Source organism: Capra hircus, chromosome 7, assembly GCF_001704415.2.
Source record: "Capra hircus breed San Clemente chromosome 7, ASM170441v1, whole genome shotgun sequence".
In the NCBI taxonomy this organism is placed as follows: domain Eukaryota; kingdom Metazoa; phylum Chordata; class Mammalia; order Artiodactyla; family Bovidae; genus Capra; species Capra hircus.
In genome coordinates, this window is record NC_030814.1 from 100497122 (window position 1) to 100523300 (window position 26179).

Consider the following 26179-nt stretch of genomic DNA (forward strand, 5'->3'; position numbering starts at 1 on the left):
TGAAACATGACCTCTGAACCCCTGGAATATCCTGCATGATAAAAGCATCTTTGTTTACCTGGGGCCTTAATCCATGCCAGGTAGTCTGGTTGATGGTGAACGCCCATTTTTGTTCACCTGGGACCCAGGGCAATGCTATACTGTGTGTGCTTAATGGCTCACTCATGGCTGCTGTAGCCTACCAATCCATGGGATTTTTTAGGCACGAACACTGGAGTGGGTTGTCGTTTTCTGCTCCAGGGGATCCTTCTGACCCAGGGATCACACTTGCGCCTCCTGTGTCTCCTACATTGCAGGCAGATTCTTTACCCACTGAGCCATCAGGGAAGCCAGGCTTTGTTCACCTGGGACCCAGGGCAATGCTATATTAGTTTGACCTCTGGAGGAACTCAGGCTTCCCTGGTGCCTCAGATGGTAAAGAACTCACCTGCTACTACAGGAGGCCTGCAATCTCTGGGTCAGGAAGATCCCCGGGAGAAGGGAATGGCTACCTACTCTAGTATTCTTACCTGGAGAACCCCACGGACAGAGGAGCCTGGTGGGCTGGAGTCCACGGGGTCGCACAGAATCAAACATGACTGAGCGACTAACACTGGAGAGACTCAACAATGAGCTGTGAAGGTCAGCAGGAACTCCTTGCCTACGTGAAACACCTGGATAAAAACTCTGGACACCAAGGTTCAGGTGGGCTTCCACGGTTGGCAGTATTTCATACGTGTTGTCACACCTCACTGCTGAAAGAATTAAGGGCTATTCATGCAATGCCCCTGGGACAGGACAGCTGGAAGCTCACACCTAGTCTCTTCTGGACCCTGTCACCTGCATCTTTTGCCTTTGCTGATTTCAATGTGTCTTTTCAGTGCAGCAAACCATAAATGGGAGTATCCCAGCATTCTCAAGTTCTATGAGTCCTTCTGGTATATCATCAAATCTGAAGGTGGTCATGGGGACCCCCCACACAGAGGCCATGGATATTGTTTTAAAGCTAGACAGTGTATTTAAAAAGCAGAGACACCACTTTGTCAACAAAGGTCCATACAGTCAAAGCTATCATTTTTCCAGTAGTCACGTACGGATGTGAGAGTTGAACCAAGAAGAAGGCTGAGCACTGCAAAGTTCATGTTTTGGAACTGTGGTGCTGGAGAAGACTCTTGAGAGTCCCTTGGACAGGAAGGAGATCAAACCAGTCAATCCTAAAAGAAATCAACCCTGAATATATACTTGAAGGACTGATGCTGAAGCTCCAATATTTTGGCCACCTGATGCAAAGAGCAGACTCACTGGAAAAGACCCTGATGCTGGGAAAGATTGAAGGAAAAAGCAAAAGCGGGCAGCAGAGGATGAAATGGTTAGATAGCATCACCAGTCCAATGGACATGAATTTGAGCAAACTTCAGGAAACAGTGGAAGACAGAGGAGCCTGGTTGTGCTTCAGTCTACAGAGTCACAGAGTTGGACACAATTTAGCAACTGAACAACAACACTGAGGAATAGTAGTTTACCTTCTTGAGTTCTGTCACTCTGAGAAAATGAGGAACACAAGCTGACCCCTCATCTTGTTGAACGTGAAGCTTCTCTTACCCCTAATCCCAGAGCAAATATCTCCTCCTCAGCCTGGCTCATGGCCTCCCCCACAAATTTTCAGTATATGCCCAGAGAGAAACAGACACCTTAGACATCTTTCATTCCTGCTCCTTTATCTCAGTTTCCCCCCAAACATGCTGGAAAGAACATGTGTGTTCAGTGCACAGTCACTCAGGCAGGGGTTCTTCCCCAGGAACCTCCTCCCCGACCCCCTTCCCCCCTCTCTGGGTGGCAGAGCAGGGGGCTCTCACATGGCACTCTCATTTCCTCCCCGTCCCCTGGACGCCCCTTTCTCCTGTGCCATGAGTGACTTGTAGGGCTTCCCCAGGCTGGGGAGGGTGAGTTCAGCTTCCTGCAGCTCCAGCTCCCGCTGAGACAGATGTTCAATGACGGCCGCTCCGATAGAGTCCCCCAGCACATTGGTCATTGTGCGAAGTCGGTCACTGCAGAGGAAAGGGGAGAGAGAAGCTGCTGTTAATCAAGGCTTGAGATACTCCACAAAGAAGGTGTAGCAGCTGGGGGCTCCTTGCGCCCTGGAGTCAGGGCTCACACTCCAGTCCAACACAGATTGGACCAAGCTCTGATGTGCTCATATTTGTTCTCAGCAGTGCAATTCCTTTTTTAATGTAAATGTCTGATATAGCAAATTAGGGGTATGGACAAATATATGAAACCTAGAAACATGACACTGATGAACTTATTTGCAGGGCAGGAATAGAGACACAGATGCAGAGAATGGACTTGTGGGCACAGAGGGGCAAAGAGAGGGTGGGACGAGTCGGGAGAGTAGCACTGATATATACACAAGACCTTGTGTGAAACAGACAGCTAGTGGGAACCAGAAGCAGAGACAGTACTTTGCCAACAAAGGTCTGTCTAGTCAAGGCTATGGTCTTTCTAGTAGTCATGTATGGATGTGACAGCTGGACTATAAAGAAAGCTGAGCACCAAAAAAATGATGCTTTTGAACTGTGATGTTGGAGAAGACTCTTGAGAGTCCCTTGGACTGCAAGGAGATCCAACCAGTCCATCCTAAAGGAGACAGGTCCTAGGTATTCATTGGAAGGACTGATGCTGAAGCTGAAACTCCAATACTTTGGCCACCTCATGTGAAGAGCTGACTCATTTGAAAAGACCCTGATGCTGGGAAAGATTGAAGGTGGGAAGAGAAGGGGACAACAGAGGAGATGGTTGGACGGCATCACCGACTCAATGGACATGAGTTTGAGTAAACTCCAGGAGTTGGTGATGGACAGGGAGGCCTGGCATGCTACAGTCCATGGGGTTGCAAAGAGCTGGACATGACTAAGCAACTGAACTGAACTGAACTGGGAACCTGCTAGGGAACTCAGCTCGGTGCTCTGTGATAACCTAGAGGGATAGGAGGGAGTGGGAAGGAGGGAGGCTCAAGAGGGAAAGGATACATGTATACCTGTAGCTGATTCATGTTGCTGTACTGCAGAAACATTGTAAAGCAATTATACTCCAATTTTTTAAGTAAATTAATTCATTTTAAAAAAGAAAATTAGGGGTTATGAGCTGAACAGCATACAGAATAAGGAAGGTAACCACTGTGAGTAAATAAGACCCTGCTGGAAACCATCTAAAAGGGAGTGAGATCCAGGCAAGAGCTCCAAGGTGGAGATGAAAGTCCAGATTTTTATGTGTAAACCTCCTATTATTAAAAGTTGAGAAAATTCCTTGGCATTCCAGTTGTTAGAACTCAGATTTCACTGCCAGGGCTTGGGTTCAATCCCTAGCCAAGGAACTAAGATCCAACAAGCTCTGCAGCACAGTCAAAAATAATTAATTAAAAAATAAAAGTTGAGGGGGGCTCCCCCAGTGGCACTAGTGGTAAAGACTCTGCCTGCCAATGTAGGAGACATAAGAGATGGGGGTTCAATCCCTAGATCAGGAAGAATTCCTGGAAGAGGGCATGGCAGACCACTCCAGTATTCTTGCCTGAAGAATCCCATGGACAGAGGAGCCTGGCGGGCTACTGACCATGGGGTCACAAAGAGTCGGACACTACCGAAGAGAAACACACACACACACACACAAAAGTTGAGGGGCTTCTCTCGTGGTCCAGTGGCTAAGACTCTTCACTCCCAAAGCAGGGGGTGCAGATTCAATCCCTGGTCAGGGAACAAGATCCCACATGCCAAAACTTAGAATTTGAATACTGCGAACAAAAATAGAAGACCTGCATGCCCCAGCTAAGACTTGGCACAGTCAAATAAATAAATAAAATTCAAAAATAAAAGTTGAGAATTTTTTTTAAAAATTTGCAAGTCAGCTCTGCCCCATGGATCACCTTTTTTTGTGTGTGATTTCTACATAAGGCAGGTACCATAGGGCTTTTCTGGAAGATGGGTAAAGCCCCTCATGGCTTACTTCTCTACTTCCAAAGATTAACTCTATGGAATTTGGGGTCCATACTGCTTGGGATGTTCTCCAAGGCCCTCTTTTCATCCTAAAATTCTAGAGCTCTGTCCTTGCTGCAATGAGAGCCCATTCATTGGGAGTCCTACAGAGAAAGCAGGGGCTTCAAGGAGAGAGAGTAGAAGAGTCTGAAGAACACTCACAGGAACCAGTCCACAGCGATGATGAGCGTGATGTCTTCAGTGGGCAGGCCGACCGAGGTGAGCACAATCACCATGGTGACCAGACCTGCCTGGGGGATGCCGGCAGCCCCGACACTGGCTGCTGTAGCTGTGATACTGCACAGGAAGAAAGGACACAGGGACACAGGCAGGGGGAAGGGAGAAATGAGGGGGTATTAGGGAGACACAAAAGAAGGGAAGGGATCAGATCCCCAAAATAAGAGCAAAATCAAAGCGACTTTTATCAAAAGCCAGTGCAGAGATACCCCTCGTCTTTTACTGGGATCTGGCTGGAGTTTCATCCAATGATGGACGTTTTAAACAGTTCATATTGCAGATGCAAGAGCAGGTGTTTTGCTGTTTTTTTTTTTTTTAAGCTGAGTTGTTGTTGTTGTTGTTGTTGTTGTTGTTGTTTAGTTACTCAGTCGTGTCTGACTCTGCAACCCCATGGACTGCTGCCCACCAGGCTCCTCTCTCCATGGTATTTCCCAGGCAAGAATACTGGAGTGAGTTGCCATTTCCTTCTCCAGGGGATCTTCCCGACCCAGGAATCAAATCCCCTTCTCGTGCATTGGCAGGCAGATTCTTTACCACGGAGCCACGAGGTACGCCCCTTAAAGCTCAGTTATGTTTTATTCCAGGACCTTTCTGAGCCAGAGAGACAGCCACTCTGATAGCTCTGAGGAAAGGTTCTGAAGAGGTTAAGGATGAAGGACTTTTTGTTGGAAAAAAAAAAAAAAGAGAAAAAAATAAAAACTTGTCAGGAAATATCTAAAAGATTACTGCTAAACACAAAAATAAAAATTAAAAAAACAAGAGAGTAGCCCTATCATATATACACTCCCCTCTGTAAAATAGATAGCTAGTGGGAAGCTGCTGTGTACCACAAGGAGCTCAGCTCAGTGCTCTGCGGTGACATAGAGGAGTGGGATGGGGGAGGGAGAATGGGAGGGAGGCTCACAATGGAGGGGATATGTGTTTACTTATAGTTGATTCACACTGTTGTACAGCAGAAACCAACACAACACTGTAAAGCAATTCTCCTTCAAATAAAAATTAAAAATTAATTTTTTCAATCATCCTCCAATTAAGATTTAAATTAAAATCACCAGACATCTCAAGTCAGTGATTTGAGCGCTTTTCTATGTATGGGACAATACAAGAGTCTGGCCCGTTGATACCACTCCTAGATGAGCATCTGAACTATACAGGGCCAGCAGCCTGCTTTGCTCCATCCTGAATCGCCCCCAAGGGGCACCTCTGGGGGCAGCTGCAGGGGCCAATAGCTGATGGCAGGGTGACAACCTTTGTTTACTGAAAAGACCAGCGACATTTTTTTGTCCACAGATGCAAAGGAAAGCAAGCAGTCCGCATGGCATGAGTGTCTAGGGATGTCATATCCATGCCACCCAGCTTCCCTCATGGTTCAGTGCTAAAGAATTCACCTGCAATGCAGGATTCGTGGGTTCGATCCCTGGGTTGGGAAGACACCCTGGAGGAGGAATTGGCAACCCACTCCGGTATTCTTGCCTGGAGAATCCTATGGACAGAGCAGCCTGGTGGGCTACAGGCTGAAGGTGTTGCAAAGAGTCAAACAACTGAGCGACTAAACAACAACAAACCCCTGCCACCCAGTGCCTCACCCAGAGAGAACAATGTGAGAGGTGATCCTGACGCTCCTTACAGTTTCCTCAATGTTTCTTTCTTTGCTCCTTTAGTCTTCCTACGTGTAAAAGCAGGGGTTTAACCAGCTGCCTCTGGGGGCTGGAAGAGGGCAGAAGAATCAACCTGGGCAGCAGCCATGAAGCAGAAGCTTGAGTCCCCCATACACACATGTGCTAGAAGTAGGTGGGTCAGTACAGAGAGGTCCTGATGCCAGGAAGGACACTCTGGAAGGTGGGCTAAGTTTAGAATCAAAAGAAGAAACTGTCTACGGCACTGAGTGAGAGAAAAAACATATACACTTGCACGTATATGGCTTAGGAAAACTAAAATGTGCAACACCTAGAAAATGAAAAAGATGGTGGTCCACCACCAAGTAGAGGGTCAGACTGAGCCAAGAGTAGGCTAACGAATTGAGAGGGTAGCATCAATATATATACACCATCAGGTGTTAATAAGACAGCTAGTGGGAAGCTGCTGGGTTTCCCAGGTGGCGCTAGTGGTAAGAACCCACCTGCCAATGCAGTAGACATAAGAGATATAGACTCAATCCCTGGGAAGATCACCTGGAGGCCATGGCAACCCACTCCAGTATTCTTGCCTGGAGAATCCCATGGACAGAGGAGCCTGGCAGGCTACAGTCCATGGGGTCACAAAGAGTCACACACAATTGAGTGACTGAGATGATATATAGCAAGAGTTTCATAAACGTTGGCCATCATCACCGCCACCGAAACCATTATCACCACCATCACCACGATCAACACCATCCACCTCATCTCCACTATTATCAACATAATCTACATCATCACTGTCATCAGCATTACTATCATCAGTGTCTCTTCCTTAGACTAGATTCTCCCTAAGTTCAGGAACCATGTCTTATTTTTTCCTGCACCCCTCAATACACGCCCCCAACCAATATCCAAAGGCTCCCTTCCCTCCAACACCATCCCTACCCCCAGCCAAGCTAATGACTTCTCAGGTCTCACCTGTTGGCAGGTTCCAACCAAGGCCAACTCACCTGATAGTTGTGATCTGGCCCAGGTTGAGCTCGTAGTTGTTGACTTGGGCGATGAAGATGGCAGCCAGGGCCTCATAGAGGGCGGTGCCGTCCATGTTGACAGTGGCCCCCACAGGCAGTACGAACCTGGTGATGCGGCGGTCCACACCGAGGCCCTCCTCCAGACAGCGGAAGGTGATGGGCAGTGTCGCAGAGCTGGGGAAGAGAGCCCCAAGGGCTGAGGATAGGGGGTAGCCCTGGGCCCAAGGAGGGCTCCCCTTGAGAACACTGGGAGGCAGGCTGGGAACTAGGGTAAGGGGAAGATGGCAGATGTATAACATTTCAGGGGCTGATAACTGTGCATGGGGGAGAGGGACTCTTCATGACAAAGGGGGCACACAGCAGTGACGTCCCCCAGGCTCAGGTCTCCTGACCCACCCAAAGTCAGTAGCTTAAGGCTACTTACTACACACTAGTTCAGGTCACTGGTTCATGCCACTAGTTCACTCTAACTATCCACTTCCAGAAAGAAGAGAAAAGATCTTCCAAGTTCCCACCTCTCAGGGCTAAGAGAAGGGTATTACAGAAGACTCCTATTCCCCACTTCCCGTGTTTACTTGGGGACTGACCTCAGCTATACTAGCCTTCTCAGCCTTTCTCCCCACTTGGAGTCAGCTGATCCATAAAACATGTGCTCTGTCTGGTCCACTTTATATCATGCAAAGAGAAGCCTGGACCCACAGAGAGGATGTTTAGGTATCCATGCCTGTGGCAGCCTGGTGAGTTTAATTCTGGAGGTACAAGTGACCAATCCTACTTGACCACAGATCAAGAGGCACATTCTTCAGTGTATAAGCAATAAAAATTATATTCTTCTTCCATCTGGTTGGCTCTAGTGATACATCTCAGATTGTTTTGAATTTGGTTGATGGGAGAAAGGGGTGCTTCTTATGAACCCCCTGAAACCACAAAATAAAAGAAGCCAAGAGATCTCCCAGAAGCCGTCTCAAGGCAAGATGAGACCCTACAAGCTAGAAAATGACTGAGATCAGGAGGCATGGTGGAACCTTTGTCCTAACCTCAAAGTTGGTAGCTGGCTCTCTGTCCATATTAAATAGAGAAACAGAAGAAGAGGGGAAAAGAGTCACAACAGCCAGCGCACGACAAAGATCAGTGCCCAGGTGCTGGGTGCTAAGTCACTTCAGTCATGTCTGACTCTTTGTGGCCCTATGGACTGTAGCCTGCCAGGCTCCTCTGTCCAAGGGATTGTTCAGACAAGAGTACTGGAGTGGATTGCCATTTCCTCCTCCAGGAGATCTTGATCCACCTCCAAAGAGCCACTGACACTACTCAGTAGCCCAGATGAGGTTCTGAAGTGGTAGAGAGGGCAGGACTCCCAGGAGATCCTGGGAAAGACAAAGAGTGGATCTAGGAAAGGTACCAGCAGTGGGGGTCAAGGTCATACCTGGAAGACGTGCCCATGGCGGTGATGAGAGCCTGCAGTATTCCTCCAATGAAGGGGAAAGGATTCCGGTGGGTGATGAGGAAGTAGATGAGAGGCAGGATGCCACCGGCATGGACGAACAAACCCACGATGACGGTCAGGGTGTACATGCCCAGCTGACCCCCCAGGACGGCCATGTCCTCCATCTCTAAGATCTTGCCAGCAATCAGGAACAGGATACCCACGGGTGCATACCTGGGCCAAGCCAGACACCTGTCAGGCCTTCCTCATGACCTCCCCTGGCACTAGCAGCCCCAAGCCTTTGCCCATATAGACCCTGGAGCCAGGCAATACCCACCATACAGCATCTGACTCCCCTCCAACCTCCCCCACACAATAACCTATGGGGTGGGTTTCCATGAACCTATCCCCTCTTTTCTTCCTGCTTATCCACAGCTCACCCTCAGTCCTACAGCTCCAAGATATACTCTCTTATAAGGGCTCTCCTTCACCCACTCCCCACTTCAAAGACCTCCCAATAATCGCTGTCTTCAGGACTTCCTCCTGAGGCGGTGCCCAGATACTCCCTACCTCTGACCCTCTAACTTCCTTCATTTCCCATATTTGTACTTCATATGCCCCTATTCTCTTCCCTAAAAGTGCATATCCTCACTCATCCACCAGCCGTGAGTAATTTCACCTGGATTTCCCACAGACATCTCAAAACCATCTCTCTCAAATATCCTATGATATCACTTAGTTGTGGAATCTTTAAAAATGGTACAAATGAACCTATTTACAAAACAGAAATTGTGTCACAGATGTAAAAAACAAACTTATGGTTACCAAAGTGAAAAGGGGGAAATAAATTGGAAGAGTGGGATTAACATATGCACATTACTATATATAAAATGGATAACTAATAAGAACCTACTGTATAGCACAGGGAACTCTGTTCAACACTCTGTGATGACCTACATGGGAATGGAATCTAAAAGAGTGGATATATGTATGTATATTATATATAACTGACTCACTCTGCTGTACATCTGAAACACAACATTGTAAATCAACTATATGCCAATAAAAATTAATTATAAACAACCTGTCTTATTAAATTACCTATTTATTCATTTACTCAACAAATATCCATTGAGCACCTACAATGTTCCATTCACCTGGTCCCTGCCCTCTTGGTGCTTACATTCTAATGGGTGAAATATGCAGTACACAGAGAAATATGTCATTAAAAACCTCAATGTGTGATAACCGCCAAAGAGAGTCACTTCTGAGTGGGGCTTTAAGAAGGAGTGGTCAGGGAGGGCTTCTTGGAAGATGTGACATTTGCACTGAGACCTGAATGATGAAAAGCAATCATGCATATCTTAGGGGAAAGCGCTGCAGGAACAGTGCAAGACCCAGAGGTGAATGTGAGCTAGGAGTATAGGAGGAGCAGAGAGAAGACCAGTGAGACTGGAACAGTGAATGAAAAAGATAGTAGAAGAGACAGAAGAAGCAACTTCATCAGGTGCTCACCTGTTTTCCTGTCAAATCATTGCTTAGTTTTATGAGTTTCTGCCAACAGCCCATCACCTGGCATCCTCTGTTACTTCTCTCTGTTTAGAAATTGAAGTCTACACTTGTTCATTGTCATGGAGGATGTACTACAGGAGGTGAGGACCACTTGGGAAGTTGGTGCAACAGCTTAGGACAGAAATGCTGAGACCCAAGCTAAGGCTGTGGAAATAAGAATACAGGAGACACCTCCAGACATTTCTGGGCTCAAGGCTAGGCCTGGTGGGTGATTGCTGAATTGTCCCCAACTCTGTGTCTATGAATATTCCCAAACTCCTCACCTCCATCCTTCTTTCTCATCCTCTGCAAAATCCCTCAACTCTGGATCAATTGTACATGATTTCTTTCCTTCCATACTCAGCTACCTGGCACATATAGCATACGTGCGTGCTTGCTCAGTCGTGTCTGACTCTTCGTGACCCCATGGAATGAAGCCCACCAGGCTCCTCTACCCATGAAATTTTCCAGGCAAGAATACTGGAGTGGGTTGCCATTTCCTGCTCCAGGGGATCTTCCCGACCCAGGGATGGAACCTGCAACTCCTGCAACTCCTGCATTGGCAGGCGGATTCTTTACCATTGTGACACGTGGCTATTTTCCCAAACATGCCAAATACCACTCTAAAACTCATGGTTCCCAAGCCAGTTGAGTTGTCAATACTTCTTTTCAATCTTCTTGCTTATCCTTGATAAGCTTCCCCTCCAAGCTAAGTTGAGATCTTGGAAAAGCAGCTGGAAGGGTCCAGGACATCAGACCTCATGGGGTTAACTGGACTCAAGAGGGTAGGAAAGGGGAGTAGGGGACTTCTCCCTCCTGCACAGCCTCAGAACCCCAGTTGTGAATACAGTGAAGTGACCTTTCTGGCCCCACAGTCCCCGTCCCCTCCACTTCTGAAACTTTCATTCCTAATGACAAAGTGGTTATGCGCAATGCATACATACTATAGGCCTTCTGGTTCAGTACTGGATTCCCTTTAATATATTTTTTGTTGCAAGTTATTTTGCTTCCTTCTCTTGTACTTCCAGTCTTGTTTTGCTTTCCTTCTTGGGTTTTGTTTTGTCTACTTTTTGTTATAACCTCTTGAAGTAACAGCACTTTAAAAAAGGTGACAACTGGGGCTTCCCTGGTGGTCCAGTGGTTAAAAATCTGCCTTGCAATTCAAGAGACATCAGTTCAACCCCTGATTCAGGAAGATCGCACATATTGTGGGGCAACTGAGCCCATGGGCCACAAGTAATGAGCCTGCACTCTAGAGACTGCAGGCTGCAACTACTGAGCCAAACAGGCCACAACTCCCGAAGGGTGTGCAACGTGCCCTAGAGCCCGTGTTCTGCAACAAGTGAAGCCACCACAGTGAGAATCCTGTGCACAACTGCAGAGTGGCCCCCACTTGCCGCAACTAGAGAAAGCCCGTGTACAGCAACAAAGACCCAGCTCAGCCAAAAGTAAATAGAAATTTTTTTTCAAAGAATGACAACTGAATTACAAGGTGGAGACCACCTTGAGCCTCACGGGAGACCACTCTGTATCCATAACTTTTGTTTTTAATCAAACAAAAATTTTTAACATTTGCCCTTTAATTTTCATTTAAAATCAATTTATTTAAATATTTTAGCTATAAGTTCTGAATAGTGAAGATATAGTAGATGCTGCAAGCACTCAGTACTGTCTCCCACTCTCTCTCCCCACCCCAATCCCCAGGCCTTGCCTCTTTGCTCAAGACACAAACAGGCACTCTGCGCCCTGCTGCTTTCCCAGGCTCTCAACTTAGCCTCTAGCCCCTCCCGGCCACTTTCGCCTGATTTGGGATGATGTACAAAGTCTTCCCCAATTTGGGAAGACAGTCTTGTTCCCATCTTCCACCACGATTCCCAGCGTATGCACCCACCTTCTGGAACTCCTCACAATTCCCCAGACAACTCAGATTCTTTCCAGCTTTGCATGTTCTGTTCCCTCTGCCTGAAGTACCTCTTCCTTCTTCAGGTCCTGTTGGACTCTACTCACCTTTCAAGACCCAGCTAAGAGGTGGACTTCTCCGTGACTTTCTCCTCACCTGCCCAGGCAGAGTTCACTGCATATACCCCACTGGTGGCTCACTTTTCTGTATTCCCTATACTATTTTTTTCTTTTGAACCTTTTATTTTGTACTTGGGTCTAGTTGATTAACCATTTCGTGGTAGTTTCAGGTGAACAGCGAAGGGACTCAGCCACAATGTATACATGTATCCATTCTCCCCCAAACTCCCCTCCCATCCAGACTGCCATGTAACATTGGGCAGAGTTCCATGTGCTCTACAGTAGGCCCTTGTTGGTTATCCACTTTAAATAGAGCAGAGTGTACATGTCCATCCCAAACTCCCTGACTATCCTGTCCCCCTGACAATCATAATTTCGTTTTCTAAGTCTGTGAGTTTTTTTCTGTTTCGTAAGTAAGATCATTTGTATCATTTCTTTTTCGATTCCACATATAAGGGATGTCGTGTTTTTCTCTTTCTCTGACTTACTTCACTCAGTATGACATTCTCTAGGGCCACCAATGTTGCTGCAAATGGCATTATTTCATTCTTTTTAATGGCTGGGTAATATTCCATTGTGTTTAAGTACCACATCTTCTTTATCCATTGCTCTGTCAATCATATTCCCTATACTTTTTAAATCTCTCTTGACTCTAGAACCTTCCACCTTGTATCATATTTATCTAATACGCATCTGTCTCCTCTAAGACTTCGCGAGCTCTTTAAAGACAAGGACTGAATTCAAGTTATCTCTGTATTCCAGAGCTCGAAACAAAGTCTGCCTGGGAAAATGTCTGATGGGATTTAAAGAGTGAATGAATGAATGTGTCAATTAAGGAATAATTAGCAAGTGGATAAAGGAATGAGAAAATGAGCAAATGAAACATGAATGATGGGTGTGTGACTGGATGAGTGGCTTAAGCAAACAGATGAATGAATGCTGGGGATATTTGATTAAATGACAGAATAACAAATGTAGAGATGAACAAGTCAGTCAACGAATGAGCCTGAATGAATAAATGACTTAGTGAGAAAATCGATCCATCAATTAATCAGTGGGTTAACTAACGCATGGATGAGTTTGTGAATGAATTTACGAGTGAATGAACATATCAATGAGTGAATTAACTTATGCACAGACAAATGAACAAATGAGAAAGTGAATAAACCAGTGCATAGAAGAATGATGATAAATAAATAAATGAGTGAGTGGATAATGTGGCTAATCCATAGAAGAATGAGCAGCTGAGCAGCTGAATGATGGAGTGAATGAACAATGCACAGAAGCACGAGTACAAATGAGTAGATGAGTGGATACATAGGTGAACAGGGGCGTGAATGAGAGAATAAACCGTTCACCAAGCACAAAGGGCTGAACGAATGACTGAATGAGTGGGTGAGTGAATTAACCAATAGACAGATAGATGACTTTGGCCAAAGGCGCCCCACAACCATTTCAGTAGCTAACCCACAACCTGACTTCCCAATCCTGACCTCCGTCCCATGTACCATCACCATCACTCCCTGCCCCCATCACAGCGCCACTCACCAGATAATGATGCCCACCAGCCTCATAATAGCCTCATTGAGGCTGTCGAAGAAGTCCCGCAGGACTCGGCCCTTGTGTTTCATGCCACCAATGACCAGCCCGAAGGCCACTGAGAAGACCACAAGGCCCAGGGCATTGATGCCATTGGCTGAGCCAGGCACAGGTACAGTCTCTTCAAAGCTCAGCACCTCCTGCAGGGTGCCCAAGGCTCGCGTGACATTTTCCAGGAGGCCGGTTCCATTCTCCAGTGAGGATGAAGGCGGCATAGGGGTGCCCAGCTCAGATCCATTATCTGTCCTCACGACAGTCCTGGTTACCAACCTCGTGCTGTACTGTGTCTTAAACTGAAATATGGAGATATCAGGCCACAGATGAATGCATAGTAGATTGAGTGAATACATAAATGAGGAAGTGAACAACCTCATTTGTGCATGGGAGAATGAGTATACATTTTGCATGAGCAATGTTCAGACAGATTTGAGAGGCCTGTCTCCTCACCTATTTATGATCAGAAGCCCTGGTTCCTCCTCCATTACCATCCCCAGGCAGCCTTGGGTTGGCCTAAGTCCTTGTCTCTAACCTTCCCTGATCACCACACCATAGGAAGCACAGTCTTCCTTTCAGACTCTTCCAAAAGACCTGAACAGGGAGTGCTCTGTCCCATCCTTCTTCCCATCCCTCCCTCCTGGACCATTCACTCAGCAGCAAGCTCCCCCAACCACCCAAACCTCCTTGATCAGACAATGTCTTTCCCCCTGACCTGTTTGAAGCAGGCCTCCACAAGGTTGGGCGGAAACATATTTCTGCAGAAAAACATCAGATAAATGGACGTGGTTAGACCTTGGAAGAGAATCTAGAGTGATCATAGCAATAATAATAACAGCAACAATAATAATAGCAGACAGCATTTGAACACTGAGCTAAGTGCCTTACCTCTAGGATCTGATTTAAACATCACACTAACCCTGGAGAATCCCATGGACAGAGGAGTTTGTCAGGCTACACTCCATTGGGTCAAAAAGAGTCAGACACGACCGAGCAACTAAGCATGCATGCAACCCTAAAAGTATTACTGATTCTCCCCATTTTACATACAAAGAAACCAAAGCAAAAAGAACTACGTAAGTTACCCAAAGCCACACAGCTGCTAACTCAGGCGGAGGGGTAGACCTCAAATTCAGGTCTGTCTGAGCCCTAGGTTAGGACACTATGCCATCTCAGGGACTTCATATACTGTGATGTCTCAAAAAAAAAAAAAAAAAAAAAAAAGACCACACACACAGAGAAAGCTCCTGAACTCTTCCAACACTAGCTTTCCCCAAATTAAGTCACTAGGGGAGACTTGTGGCCAGTCTTGATGCTGGCAGGCAAAATCTTGCTACTCCAAGAGAATTATTCACCTTCCAATTCATCTCTGGAATACCAAACAAACACCATTTGTCCTGAGCCCATACCAAGAAGGTGCAACTATAGCCTTCCGAGCCTAAGGATCAAAAGATCACATTTTGGAAGTAAGCAAAATCAATCCCAGGGGATCTGTGGGCTTCCGTGGTGGCTCGGTCAGCAAAGAATTCGCCTGCAATGCAGGAGACCCAGGTTCCATTCCTGAGTGGAGAAGATCCCCTGGAGAAGGAAATGGCAACCCACTCCAGTACTCTTGCCTGGGAAATTCCATGGACAGAGGAGCCTGGTGAGCTATAGCCCACGGGGTCACAAAAGAGTCAGACACAACTTAGTGACTAAACCACCACCACCACCCAGGACAGAAACTGAGTGCCAAGAAAACCCAGGTGGGCACTAGTGGTGAAGAATCTGCCTGCCAACTCAGGAGATGTAAGAGACGTGGGTTCACTCCCTGGGTCAGCAAGATCCCCAGGAGAAGGAAACAGCAACTCACTCCAGTATTCTTGCCTGAAAAATTCCACGGCCAGAGAAGCTTGGTAGGCTACATACAGTCCAGGAACTCACAAAAACAGTCGGACATGACTGAGCATGCACTATTATTCTAAAACTAGGCTCAACTTGGGTGCCATATTTCCTGACTGGGTCCACCTGTCTCCCCATAGGCCTCCCCATGAGTAAAGGTTGTTACACATAGGGCTGGAATTCCCATCAACATTAGAAAGGACGTCACCTGACCAGGTCCATGAAGGCATCTGCCGTGGGGATGGTCTCGATCCGACCCTCTCGGTGCAGCCCCTCCTTGGAGCCTTTCCCGGGGTGGATGATGGTGACCATGAGGATGCCGATGAAGACCGCGATGACCGTGGTCACCATGTAGTACACAGCTGCCCGCATCCCCATCCGCCCTGTCGCCTTGTTATCCAGGGACGCCATACCTGGAGGACAGGGGATGCAGCCCGGAGGAGCCCCATCCACAGCCCACCATCCGCTCTCCCATCCACTTGCTCCTCAGTCCCCATACTGCCACAACCAACCCTCCTCCCGTGACCCACCCCCGTCCTTCCACCCACATGGCTACCCTCCAGCTCCCATTCTCTGTTCCAAATACACCTTCCACTCCATCCTTTATCCCAAGCACCACTTCACTAACCTTCCTCCTACTCCAAGCCAACATTTTCAACCCCTACTCCACCCTCTAATTACCCCTATCTTGCACCATAACTTCATTTGCATTCCTCTCTTTACCCTACTATCCACCCCAAGAATCACACCTCCCTTCAACCCACCTCAGTATACACTATCTGTACATAGTATATATGCTTGGTACCCTATCCAGACACCCTTTACAAGGCTGATACACCCATCTTTCCACAGCTGAGCATGCTGACTGCTAACGACTCATGCTGGCCCCTTCTCTTGAACGTTGCTCTCAGCACAGCAGGAGCTTACTCGCCCACAAAGGCCCCAATGGAGGGTGGGAGAAATCACTGACTGGTACAGGGATTCAAAAGCTCAGCTCCTTTGATTTAGAGGGAGGCAGAGTTGTGGAGGACAACTCTGTAGTTTTATACATTCTCCAGAGCTCCCTATGGGATCAGGCTGAGAGGCCAGCCTTCTTCTGAAGCCATTTCTGCTTAGCTTCTTTATCCACCCCATCCTGCTCATCTCACTTCCTCATAGGTTTCTCCTGAGAACTATTTTATCCCTCAATAAATCACTTGTGCAAATATCCCCATCTCAGGCTCTGCAGCTAGGGAAACCCAACCCAAGAAATCATTCTTCTATGCCTTTATCATCACCACCGCCCCGCCAAAGCTGGTGCTTGAGAACTGACCACTCTTTCTGTAAATAAAGTTTTATTGGAACACAACAATGCCCATTTGTTTACTTACTAATCTGCTGCTGATTTTGCATGCATGACAAGAGAAGTGAAGCATTGCAACAGAGACCACATGGCCCTTGAAACTGACAATGTGTTCTACCTGGCCCTTCAGAGAAACAGTTTGCCAAGCCCTGCATAGGCTGTCTATACTTCCATCCTACCCTCCACCCACCAGGGCTTCCCCTGTGGCTCAGTTGGTAACAAATCCACCTGCAATGCAGGAGACTTGGGTTCGATCCCTGGGCTGGGAAGATCCCCTGGAGAAGAGAAAGACTACCCACTCCAGTTTTGTGGCCTAGAGAATCCCAAGGACTGTATAGTCCGTGGGGTCGCAAATCGTCAGACACAACTGAGCGACTTTCACTTTCACTTTCTCCACCCACTATTTTGTAACCTGTCTCAAACACCTTCATCCACAGCCCACTCCATGACCATCCACACCATATCCCAAGTACCTTTCCTGGTGACCCCACAACAGCCTTCCTTTCATCTCTAAGCCCCCAACAGGCTGGTATTTTACCTCCAAGGAAAAGTACAGGAACATTACTGAGATAAGTCACCTAGGTCATATGGGTTCTAAAACACAGGTCTGATTGGGACTGGGGCTTTGGTCAAGGACTCAGAGTGAGTTGCACACTCCATGTTTGAGGTCCTGAGTTGGGGAGGTGGTCCCATGCTTGGAACAGCCTTGGCTCAAGGTGTGAGCCTGGACTCTGGGATGGGTCTTGGAGGCCAGCCCCAGCCTGGGTTCTCTCACCTGTGACCAGGCTGGAGACAATGAGGGGCAGCACCAGCATCTGCAGCATCCTCATGAGGAGCTCTCCAGGGAAAGAGAAGTACTTGATCTGGCGGTAGCTGAGCTGGTATGGGCGCAGGGCAAAGGCCAGGCTGACCCCTAGGGCCAGAATGAGGGGTGCATAGAGTTGAATTTGGTCACTGAGCCCCAAGGAGGGGCCATCCATCCCAAGCAGGGTCTGTGAGTGTGTGGATGGAGGTAAAAGAAAAGAGAAACATTTGATGAGCGTGTGTCAGTCTGTACATTGTGGAATGCATGAATTTACGTGCTACTGCCGTGGCATGTGTGTGTATGTCTACACCCACTCCTGTGTACCTATGTACACATATGTAACAGTGTATGCTCACTTGTGCACATGTATCTGTGCCTGTATGTGAGGGCCCATGTATATCACATGTACATGTCTTTCCTATGTGTGCATATAGGTGTTACTTGTATGTGTTGGCTTCCTCGGTGGCTCAGTGGTAAAGAATCCACCTGCCAATGCAGGACATGCAGGTTCGATCCCTGGGTTGGGAAGATCCCCTGGAGAAGGAAATGGCAACCCACTCCAGTGTTCTTGCCTAGGAAATCCCATGGACAGAGGAGCCTGGCAGGCTACAGTACAAGAGTTGGACATGACTTAGCTACTGAACAACATGTTCACTTGTGCACATGTATCTGTGCCTGTATGTGAGGGCCCACATACATGAGATGTGCATGTTTCTCCTACATGTGCACCTAGGTGTGATTTATATGTGTGTGTTACTATATTCAAGCATGGGGGTATACATGTATTTAAGCTTTTCAGTGAGCCAATGTGTGGGCAGAATAATGCATATGTGTGTGTGAACATGTTTGTAAGTTCTACTATAGGTGTACAAATGTGTGAGTTTACGTGTTTGCACCTGTAAATTTTGTGCACGCATAAAAATGTGTTCGTGTCTGTGTTCACATGCAGAAAGTGTATACTGTGTGTTCATATGCAGACAGCGGGCATTTGAACAGTCTATACTTATGCATGTGCGTACACTTGCATATCCATGGGACACTGCACATACAGCTATGTTTGCAGGAGTGTGTACCATTTGTCTATATCATGGGGAGGCGGAATGGTGGACTTGGGCACGCGTGCAGGTGAGAATAAGTAAGTGGAGGGAAGAACCCTGAGTGCAGGGGGTGTCCCTCGAGTCCTCACCCTCCGAGGGCAGAGCCCGCCCCTCCCAGATGACTCACCAATGACCACGGCACTGACAGTCAGCAGGATGAAGGCGTTCCTGCGCAGGAACCGCAGCACGTGCTCGCGTGTCATGGTCTGCAGGCGCAGGCGCGTGCGCAGCGCTCTCTGCTGCAGGCTCTCCTGCAGCCGCTGCAGCCAGCCCACCCGGCCCAGCCGCTGGCCACTCTCCCGCAGAAAGAGGCTGTTGCCATGGCTGCTCATCGTCTATCTGTGGGGAACAGAGGGAGCAGGCCTGGTGAAGGATGAGACAGAAGGCGAATGTGGGTAGAAAGAAAGGGCAGAAGCTGGTGAGAAACTCGGGGAAAGCGCTGGTCCAGTGGGGATGTGCCCACGCTGGGCTGCCTGAGAATACCGCCTGAAGTTCAAGGGTCATGTCCTGGCAGAAAAAGGATCAAGGTCTCCAGAACCATTCCCAGGCATGGGTGGGAGAGACAAAGAAGCAGATCACAATTTCAGGGACGATTTTGCCATTCTGTATCTCTGGCCCCCTCCTTAGTTCATGAAAACTGAAAGTGTTTGTCGCTCAGTCCTGTCCAACTCTTTCAGACCAGATGGACTGCAGCCCACCAGGCTCCTCTGTCCATGGAGTTCTCCAGGCAAGAAACCTGGAGTGGGTTGTCATTTCCTCCTTCAGGCAATCTTCCTGAGCCAGGGAAGATCTTCCCAACCCATCAAACCTGGGTCTCCCAAATTGCAGGCAGATTCTTTACCCTCTTATGAGATCGTTACAAGTAATTGGGAGCTTCCCTGGCTCACAAACCAGACTAACAAGCCTCTGTCAAGCACCAGTTTCATGCAGAGCCTTAAACAAGGTACTTTGGGGCTAGCACCCCAAATTAATACGATTTCATGTGTGGCCTAGTTGCTGTGCTGTGCTCAGTCATGTCCGACTCTTTGCCACCCCATGCACTGTGGCCCGCCAGGCTCCTCTGTCCATGGGATCCTCCAGGCAAGAATAACGGAGTGGGTTGCCATTTCCTGCTCCAGGGATTTTCCTGACCCTGTATTTTAATACACATTAAGTAAAATGCATATAGAAATTAAAACTCGCCTATCCTTTTACCAATACCATATATGCACAAGGCAGTCTGGAAATTGTGATTTTCATGAGTCTGCGGAACATTTGCCTTTGTGGTCCCTTCCTCCATTAAAACATACATCAAAATTAACCTACAGGGGTGTGATGGGGTGGGTGGGAGGCTGAAAGGAGGTTCAAGAGGGAGGGCCCCTATGTATACCCATGGCTGATTCATGTTGATGTATGGCAGAAATCAACACAATATTGCAATTATCCTTCAATTAAAAATAAATAAATTTCTAAAAAATATTTTACAACTGCGTTTGTATAAAAGTGAATATATTATTTTGGAGCTTGATAAAGGTGATTGCTGTACAATGTTGCAAATGAACTAAATGCCACTGAATGCCATTTTAAAATGGGTGGTTGTTCTGTGTACATTTCACTCCAGTTTTTTAAATGAATATATTAATATTATATATTAAAATATTTTATTCAATCTGAAAGTTAAATTCTTTATTGTAATTTTAAAAGAATCACAAACAGGAATTTCAGTGGTTAAGATTCTGCCCTTCCAGTTTTTGGGGAGCATGGGTTTGATCCCTGGTCAAGGAATTAAGATCCCACATGCCATGAGGCTCAGCGAAAAAAAAAAAAAAAGCATAAACGTTTGCATGGGTCCCTAAAAGTATTGTGGGCCCTGGGCAGCTCCTAATCTGGAAAGATAAGTAGACTTGCCTATATGACCTCACAGCAAGTGGCAGTGTCCCTATTATAGGCATACTGGAAATTCTGTTATCCCTCATTCCCAGGCAAAAGGCTAACCACTAGAGATAGCATGGCCCAGGCTCCCCTGCCATTGCAGTCAGGCCAGTGGGAAACAGCAGAATGGCAAGTGGGAAAAGATGGAGATGGCACATTCTTCCAGCTCCCCCTGCCAGGCTCACATTTGGCAGTGACTGGCTTCCCAGGTGATGTAGTAGTGAAGAACCCACCTGCCAATGCAGGAGACGCAAGAGGGTTCCATCCTTGGGTCAGGAAGATCCCCAGGAAGAGGAAATGGCAACCCACTCCAGTATTCTTGCCTGGAAAATCCCCAAGACAGAGGAGCCTGGCGGGCTACAGTCCAGGGGCTAGCAAAGAGTTGGACACGACAGCACACACATAGGCACGTATTCCTCTACATAAGGCCACAGCTCCCATCAGACAATCCTCTGCAGCTGTTGGACATTTGGACACCTTCTTTGGAAAATGACTATTTAGTCCCTCTACCCATTTTTCAGATTGATTTTTGTTATTGAGTTGTATGAGATCTTTACATATTTTGGATATTAACCCCTATCCCATGCATGATCTGCAAAGTTTTTCTCCCCTTCTGCAGATTGCCTTTTCATTTTGCTGTTGTTTTGGTTTGGGGGTTTTTTTGGCCATACAGAAGCTTTTAAGTTTGAGGTAGTACCACTTGTTGATTTTTGCTTTTTTTGTTTGTGCTTTTGCTGTCATATCAAAACAAAAAAAAAAAAAAACACTCATTGATGGGACCAGTGTAGAGGAACTTCTTTCTAACATTTTCTTCTAACAATTTTATGGCTTCAGGTCATATATTTAAGTCTTATACCCAATCAATCCATCTGGTCCCATCACTTCATGGCAAATAGATGGGGAAACACTGGAAACAGTGAGGGACTTTATTTGGGGGGGCTCCAAAATCACTGCAGATGGTGAGTGCAGCCATGAAACTAAAAGAGGCTTGCTCTGGAAGAAAAGCAATGACCAACCTAGACAGCATACTAAAAATCTGAGACATTAATTTTCCCACAAAGGTCCGTCTAGTCAAAGCTATGGTTTTTCCAATAGTCATGTATGGATGCGAGAGTTGGAGTAAAAAGAAAGCTGAGCAGCGAAGAATTGATGCTTTTGAACTGTGGTGTTGGAGAAGACTCTTGAGAGCCCCTTGGACTGCAAGGAGATCCAACCAGTCCATCCTAAAGGAGATCAGTCCTGGGTGTTCATTGGAAGGACTGATGTTGAAGCTGAAACCCCAGTACTTTGGCCACCTGATGCAAAGAACTGACTCATTTGAAAAGACCCTGATGCTGGGAAAGATTGAGGTCAGAAGTGGACAACAGAGGATAAGATGATGGTTGGATGGCATCACTGACTCAGTGGACATGAGTTTGAGTAAATTCCAGAAGTTGGTAATGGATAGGGAGGCCTGGAGTGCTGCAGTCCATGGGGTCACAAAGAGTCGGGCACAACTGAGTGACTGAACTGAACTGAACCCATTTCAAGTTAATTTTTGTAAGTGGCGTAAAATTGTTGTTTCGTTGCTAAGTCGCATCCAACTATTTTGTGGCTCCATGGACTGCAGTCTGCCAGGTTCCTCTGTCCATAGGATTTCCCAGTCAAGAATATTGGAGTGGGTTGCCATTTCCTTCTCCAAGTGATCTTCCCAACCCAGGCATCAAACCTACATCTCTCACATGGGCAGGCGGATTATTTACCCCTGAGCCACCAGGGAAGCCCAGTATAAAATGGGGGTCAGATTGTATCATTCTGCACGTGTTTAACCAGCTTTCCCAACATCATTTGTTAAAGAGAGTATCTTTTCCCACTGAGTCTTTGCGGCTCCCTTGGCATGATAAAAAAGCTATTGCTACAGCGGCAATCACGTTTCTGTGCTGGCCCAAAAGTTTGTTCAGATTTTTCCATAACGTCATATGGGAAAACCCAAAGGAACTTTTCAGGCCAAACCAATATTATACAACATATATCAAAACAACATGGTGTACACCTTAAAATGTATCCAATGTTATGTATCAATATGTATTTCAATTAAAAATAATAATAAAGACAATTCTTTGTTACAGCCAAAGCTCTCTCCAGGTCTCCCTCTTGCTCCCTCCCTGCCACTCCCCTATTCTTGCTGTTCCCTGAGTTGTCTTTACTGGTTTAACCTTGTAAATAGTCCTTAATTTTCAACTCCCCTTTTCGAGTGTGCTGTCAGTTTCCTGACAGTTTCCTTCATCTGACTCCTAGAGGGAAAAAAAAATCTCTCCAAACCAAAGGAAGGCAGTAAATATTGTATCCTGTGCTGAGCTGTGCATATTCAGGTTGCCTGGATGGCTGTAGAACTTGGCCTTCCTCAGCTACTCTCTGATCATGGTTTCAGATTCTTCTCCTTGCCACCCTTTCCCCAAGCCCTAATCCCAACCCCAGTGCCTGAATCCATCCAGATCAAGTGGGAAACTATCAGAGATAGGCCAATAAGTAGTTCCCTGAACTTTTTTCAGGGTAGGGGGAGTGGTGCTACCACTGGCTGAGCAGCTACTTTTCTGAGATCACTGCCTTTCTTGTCCTCCTATGCACCCCACATATCCCAGGGATAGGGTATCTGCCTCAGTTTTCCAGGCTCTCCCTCCTTCAGCTCTAAGTCCTAGTTCCAACGTCAAATCCCAGTTAGGATCTTGCTCCAAAGGATCCTGAAATCACGATGGTATTTTTCAGCTGGCTGTGAAAAATCCCAGATAGGAAACCAAATGTGTGATTACTCCCTCACCTCTAAGATACATGTTCCCAGTCACCAAGAAGTATTGTGAAGCTTGCCCATGGGTTGAAAGGACTTATTCAGCTGAGATGTTAACTCATTACAAAAAATCCAGTTAGTTTGTCTATTTCCTGTCTTCCTTAAGAGAAACAGCAGGGATGGACAAGCCATTGTCCAAGGGTCAACTCTGGCCTGCTGCTTGCTTTAGTAAATAAACTTTATTGGCACATAGCCATGCTCCTTTCTTTATTCTCTACAGCTACTTTTGTGCTACAATGGTGGAGTTGGGTTGTTGGAACAAAAGAGGTTTTATGGATGTCCATACACTATCGCTGGTCCTTTACTGAAAATTGTTGCAGAAGCCTGCCTTAGAGGAAGAGCATGCATGAGCTCTTTGTTTCACATCCAACTCCACCTTGCAGGACCTGGTCACTTTCTATGTGATTTGATGACTCGATTCATGTGACACTTAGAATAGCACCTAGTGAGCATGAAACAGATGACAACTATGGTTAATAAAAAGCATCAGTCCAACAGACATATGACTGAAGACAGAGAGAAACACTGAGAAAGAGTTTTCTCATCAGTCTTGCTCAGTGCTAACTGCATTACTTGCCAAGCAATGTTTGACTTGAAATGTTTTTCCCAGGAATTTGGCCTCCACTTGGCCCCTTCTCAGTTTCTCTTGGACCCCTGGGGGCTTCTGCCCTCACAGTCAGTTCTCTCTTGTCTAGTCTTTCCTGGTCCTGGGCCTTCTCTTGGCCCTGCTTCTTCGGTTCCTGATAGGGAAATGACCCTCCCAGGGTCCCCAGTATCTGCAGGAGTTCAAAGACAAGTGCCCCACCTGCTTCCCCCAACCTCCAGACTTTCAGATGTGATGAGATGTGAAAGCTACCCTTCTCTCAGGACCAAGGAGAAGAAGAAGGAACTTCCACATTCTAAAGCTGAAGCAAACTACAGTGGGCAAACGAGGATGCTTTCCATACATTTTATCTCAATACTCTGCTAGCCTGAGGAGTGAGTGAAGGGAGAGGAGGAGGAGGAGGAAATCACATACATTACACACACACACTTGAACACACAACCTCACATACCTCGTGTGTACAACTGACATATACACAACTGCACAAAGACACACAGTCTCACACACACAGAACTGTTCGACATACAACACACACAACTTCAGAAATGCAACTCCAGGCATTATACTAAGTGAAATAAGTCAGACAGAGAAAGACAAACACTGCATATTACTTATATGTGGAATCTAGAAAACACAACAAACTAGAGAACATAACAAAAGAGAAACAGACTCACAGATATAGAGGACAAATTAGTGGTTACCTGTGGGGAGAGAGAAGGGGGGAGCAGCAACTCAGGGGTAGGAAGTTACATGTACAAACTATTGGGTATAAAATAAGATATAAGGATATATTGTGCAACATAGCAAATATAGCCAACATTTCATAATAACTATAAATGAAGTAAATCTTTAAAAATTGTGAATCATTATATTGTATTGTATCATTATATTGTAACCCACCAGGCTCCTCTGTCCATGGAATTTTCCAGGCAAAAATACTGGAGTGGATTCATTAACTTCTCCTGGGGATCTTCCTGACCCAGGGATCAAACCCACATCTCCAGTTTGGCAGACAGATTCTTTACCACTGCGCCACCTGGGAAGCCCCTATTGTATTGTATACCTGTAATTTATGTAATATTGTACATCAGCTTTACTTCAATCTAAAAAAGAGAAAAGGAGCTTTATTCATGCAGTATGTCATACAATTCCTACACACACAAACATACACGCACTTGACATTCATGCACGCCATCAGACACAAAACCCCACAGTCCTCCTCAGACACACAGCTCCATACACACACACACCCCTTCAGGATCTTGCACAACTCCCCTTGTAAATGAAGCTCTATACAGGCAGGTACATAATACACACACACACACACACAACTTGGGACACAAGACACAAAAGTTCAGACATCGAAATGCCTTCCCACATTTAAACATTCAGCCTCACTCATCTCTGTGGGTTGGCACTCCTACTCAAAATTCAGTCTCACACACACACACCATCACCACCACCACCCCTCATAGAACTTCTGACCCAGTCCCCCCGCATCGGTGGCCAACGTCTCAGTCACAATCAGGGCCCTCCGGATTGGAGGAATAAACCCCCTGATAGGGAAGGGAACCAAGCCTTGGAAAGGGACCAGGCATCAGGCAAAGATGGAAACCTGCCCACGGGTAGAGGCCATGGATAAGAGGGACAGGATGGACAAGAGCGGAGATGGGTAACCAAGGAGACAGGAAACTCACCAGGGCTACAGGAGATGAGCGGAGGCTACGACTCTACGGGGCAGGGAGCAGCTGAGACAAAGAGCAGCCGAGAGATGAGAACATGGGCGAAAGGGGGGCCCCACCCGCCTGACCCCATGATAGGCCCAGCCGGCCCCGGATCCCGCCTGCCAAAATCTCAGAGCCCCCGCCCTCGCAGAGCCGCGGGACTCGCACTCACCAGCGCCAGGAGCAGCGGGGGCGGCCTGCCCGCGCGTCCGCCTGCGCGCTGCGCGGGGATGCAGGTGCCGGAGCCCAGCGAAGCGCCCGGCCGGGGCAGCGGGGACCCGCCAGAGACCGCGCAGCGCCTGCTCCAAAACCAAAAAGGCCGAGGTACCGGCGCGGAGCCGCGACGCGCTGTGCAGCTGGTGGGATCCGCGCCGGGCCCGCGTTCACGTGGGTGCGGGGGCGCCGGGCCGTTGGAGGTGGGGGGGCGGGATCCCCTCCGGGATAACCCCCGCCTCCCCCGCGCCCAGCCCAGGCTCAGCAGCCGAGCGGGAGAAAGGGCACTGCGTGTTTG

General features: G+C 47.2%; 1 protein-coding gene across 3 annotated transcripts; it reads right to left on the bottom strand.

Moving 5' to 3' along the window:
* SLC1A6 (solute carrier family 1 member 6) lies at positions 1467–26179 on the bottom strand. Of its 3 annotated transcripts, none has more exons than XM_018051286.1 (10): positions 25841–26179; positions 18733–18944; positions 17479–17616; positions 15570–15774; positions 14196–14238; positions 13436–13779; positions 8318–8551; positions 6874–7068; positions 4170–4304; positions 1679–2027 (listed from the first exon to the last, which is right to left on the bottom strand). In XM_018051286.1, exons 2-10 carry the CDS (start codon positions 18935–18937, stop codon positions 1832–1834), a joined length of 1695 nt encoding a protein of 564 aa, XP_017906775.1. In that variant the 5' UTR covers positions 18938–18944; positions 25841–26179; the 3' UTR covers positions 1679–1831. The 3 variants fall into 3 exon arrangements, with proteins under 3 accessions (XP_017906777.1, XP_017906775.1, XP_017906776.1); XM_018051287.1 differs by lacking the exon at positions 25841–26179 and adding an exon at positions 25642–25783; XM_018051288.1 differs by lacking the exon at positions 4170–4304 and having other exon boundaries at positions 1467–2027; positions 25841–25986.

Coding starts and splice junctions, on each gene's coding strand:
- SLC1A6 (XM_018051286.1), bottom strand. CDS start 18,937: ATGAGCAGCCATGGCAACAGCCTCTTTCTGCGGGAGAGTGGCCAGCGG. Junction 17,617..18,732: donor TGTCAGTGCCGTGGTCATTG/GTGAGTCATCTG, acceptor TTCTGGCCCTAG/GGGTCAGCCTGGCCTTTGCC. Junction 15,775..17,478: donor TGTCTCCAGCCTGGTCACAG/GTGAGAGAACCC, acceptor CCTGTCCTCCAG/GTATGGCGTCCCTGGATAAC.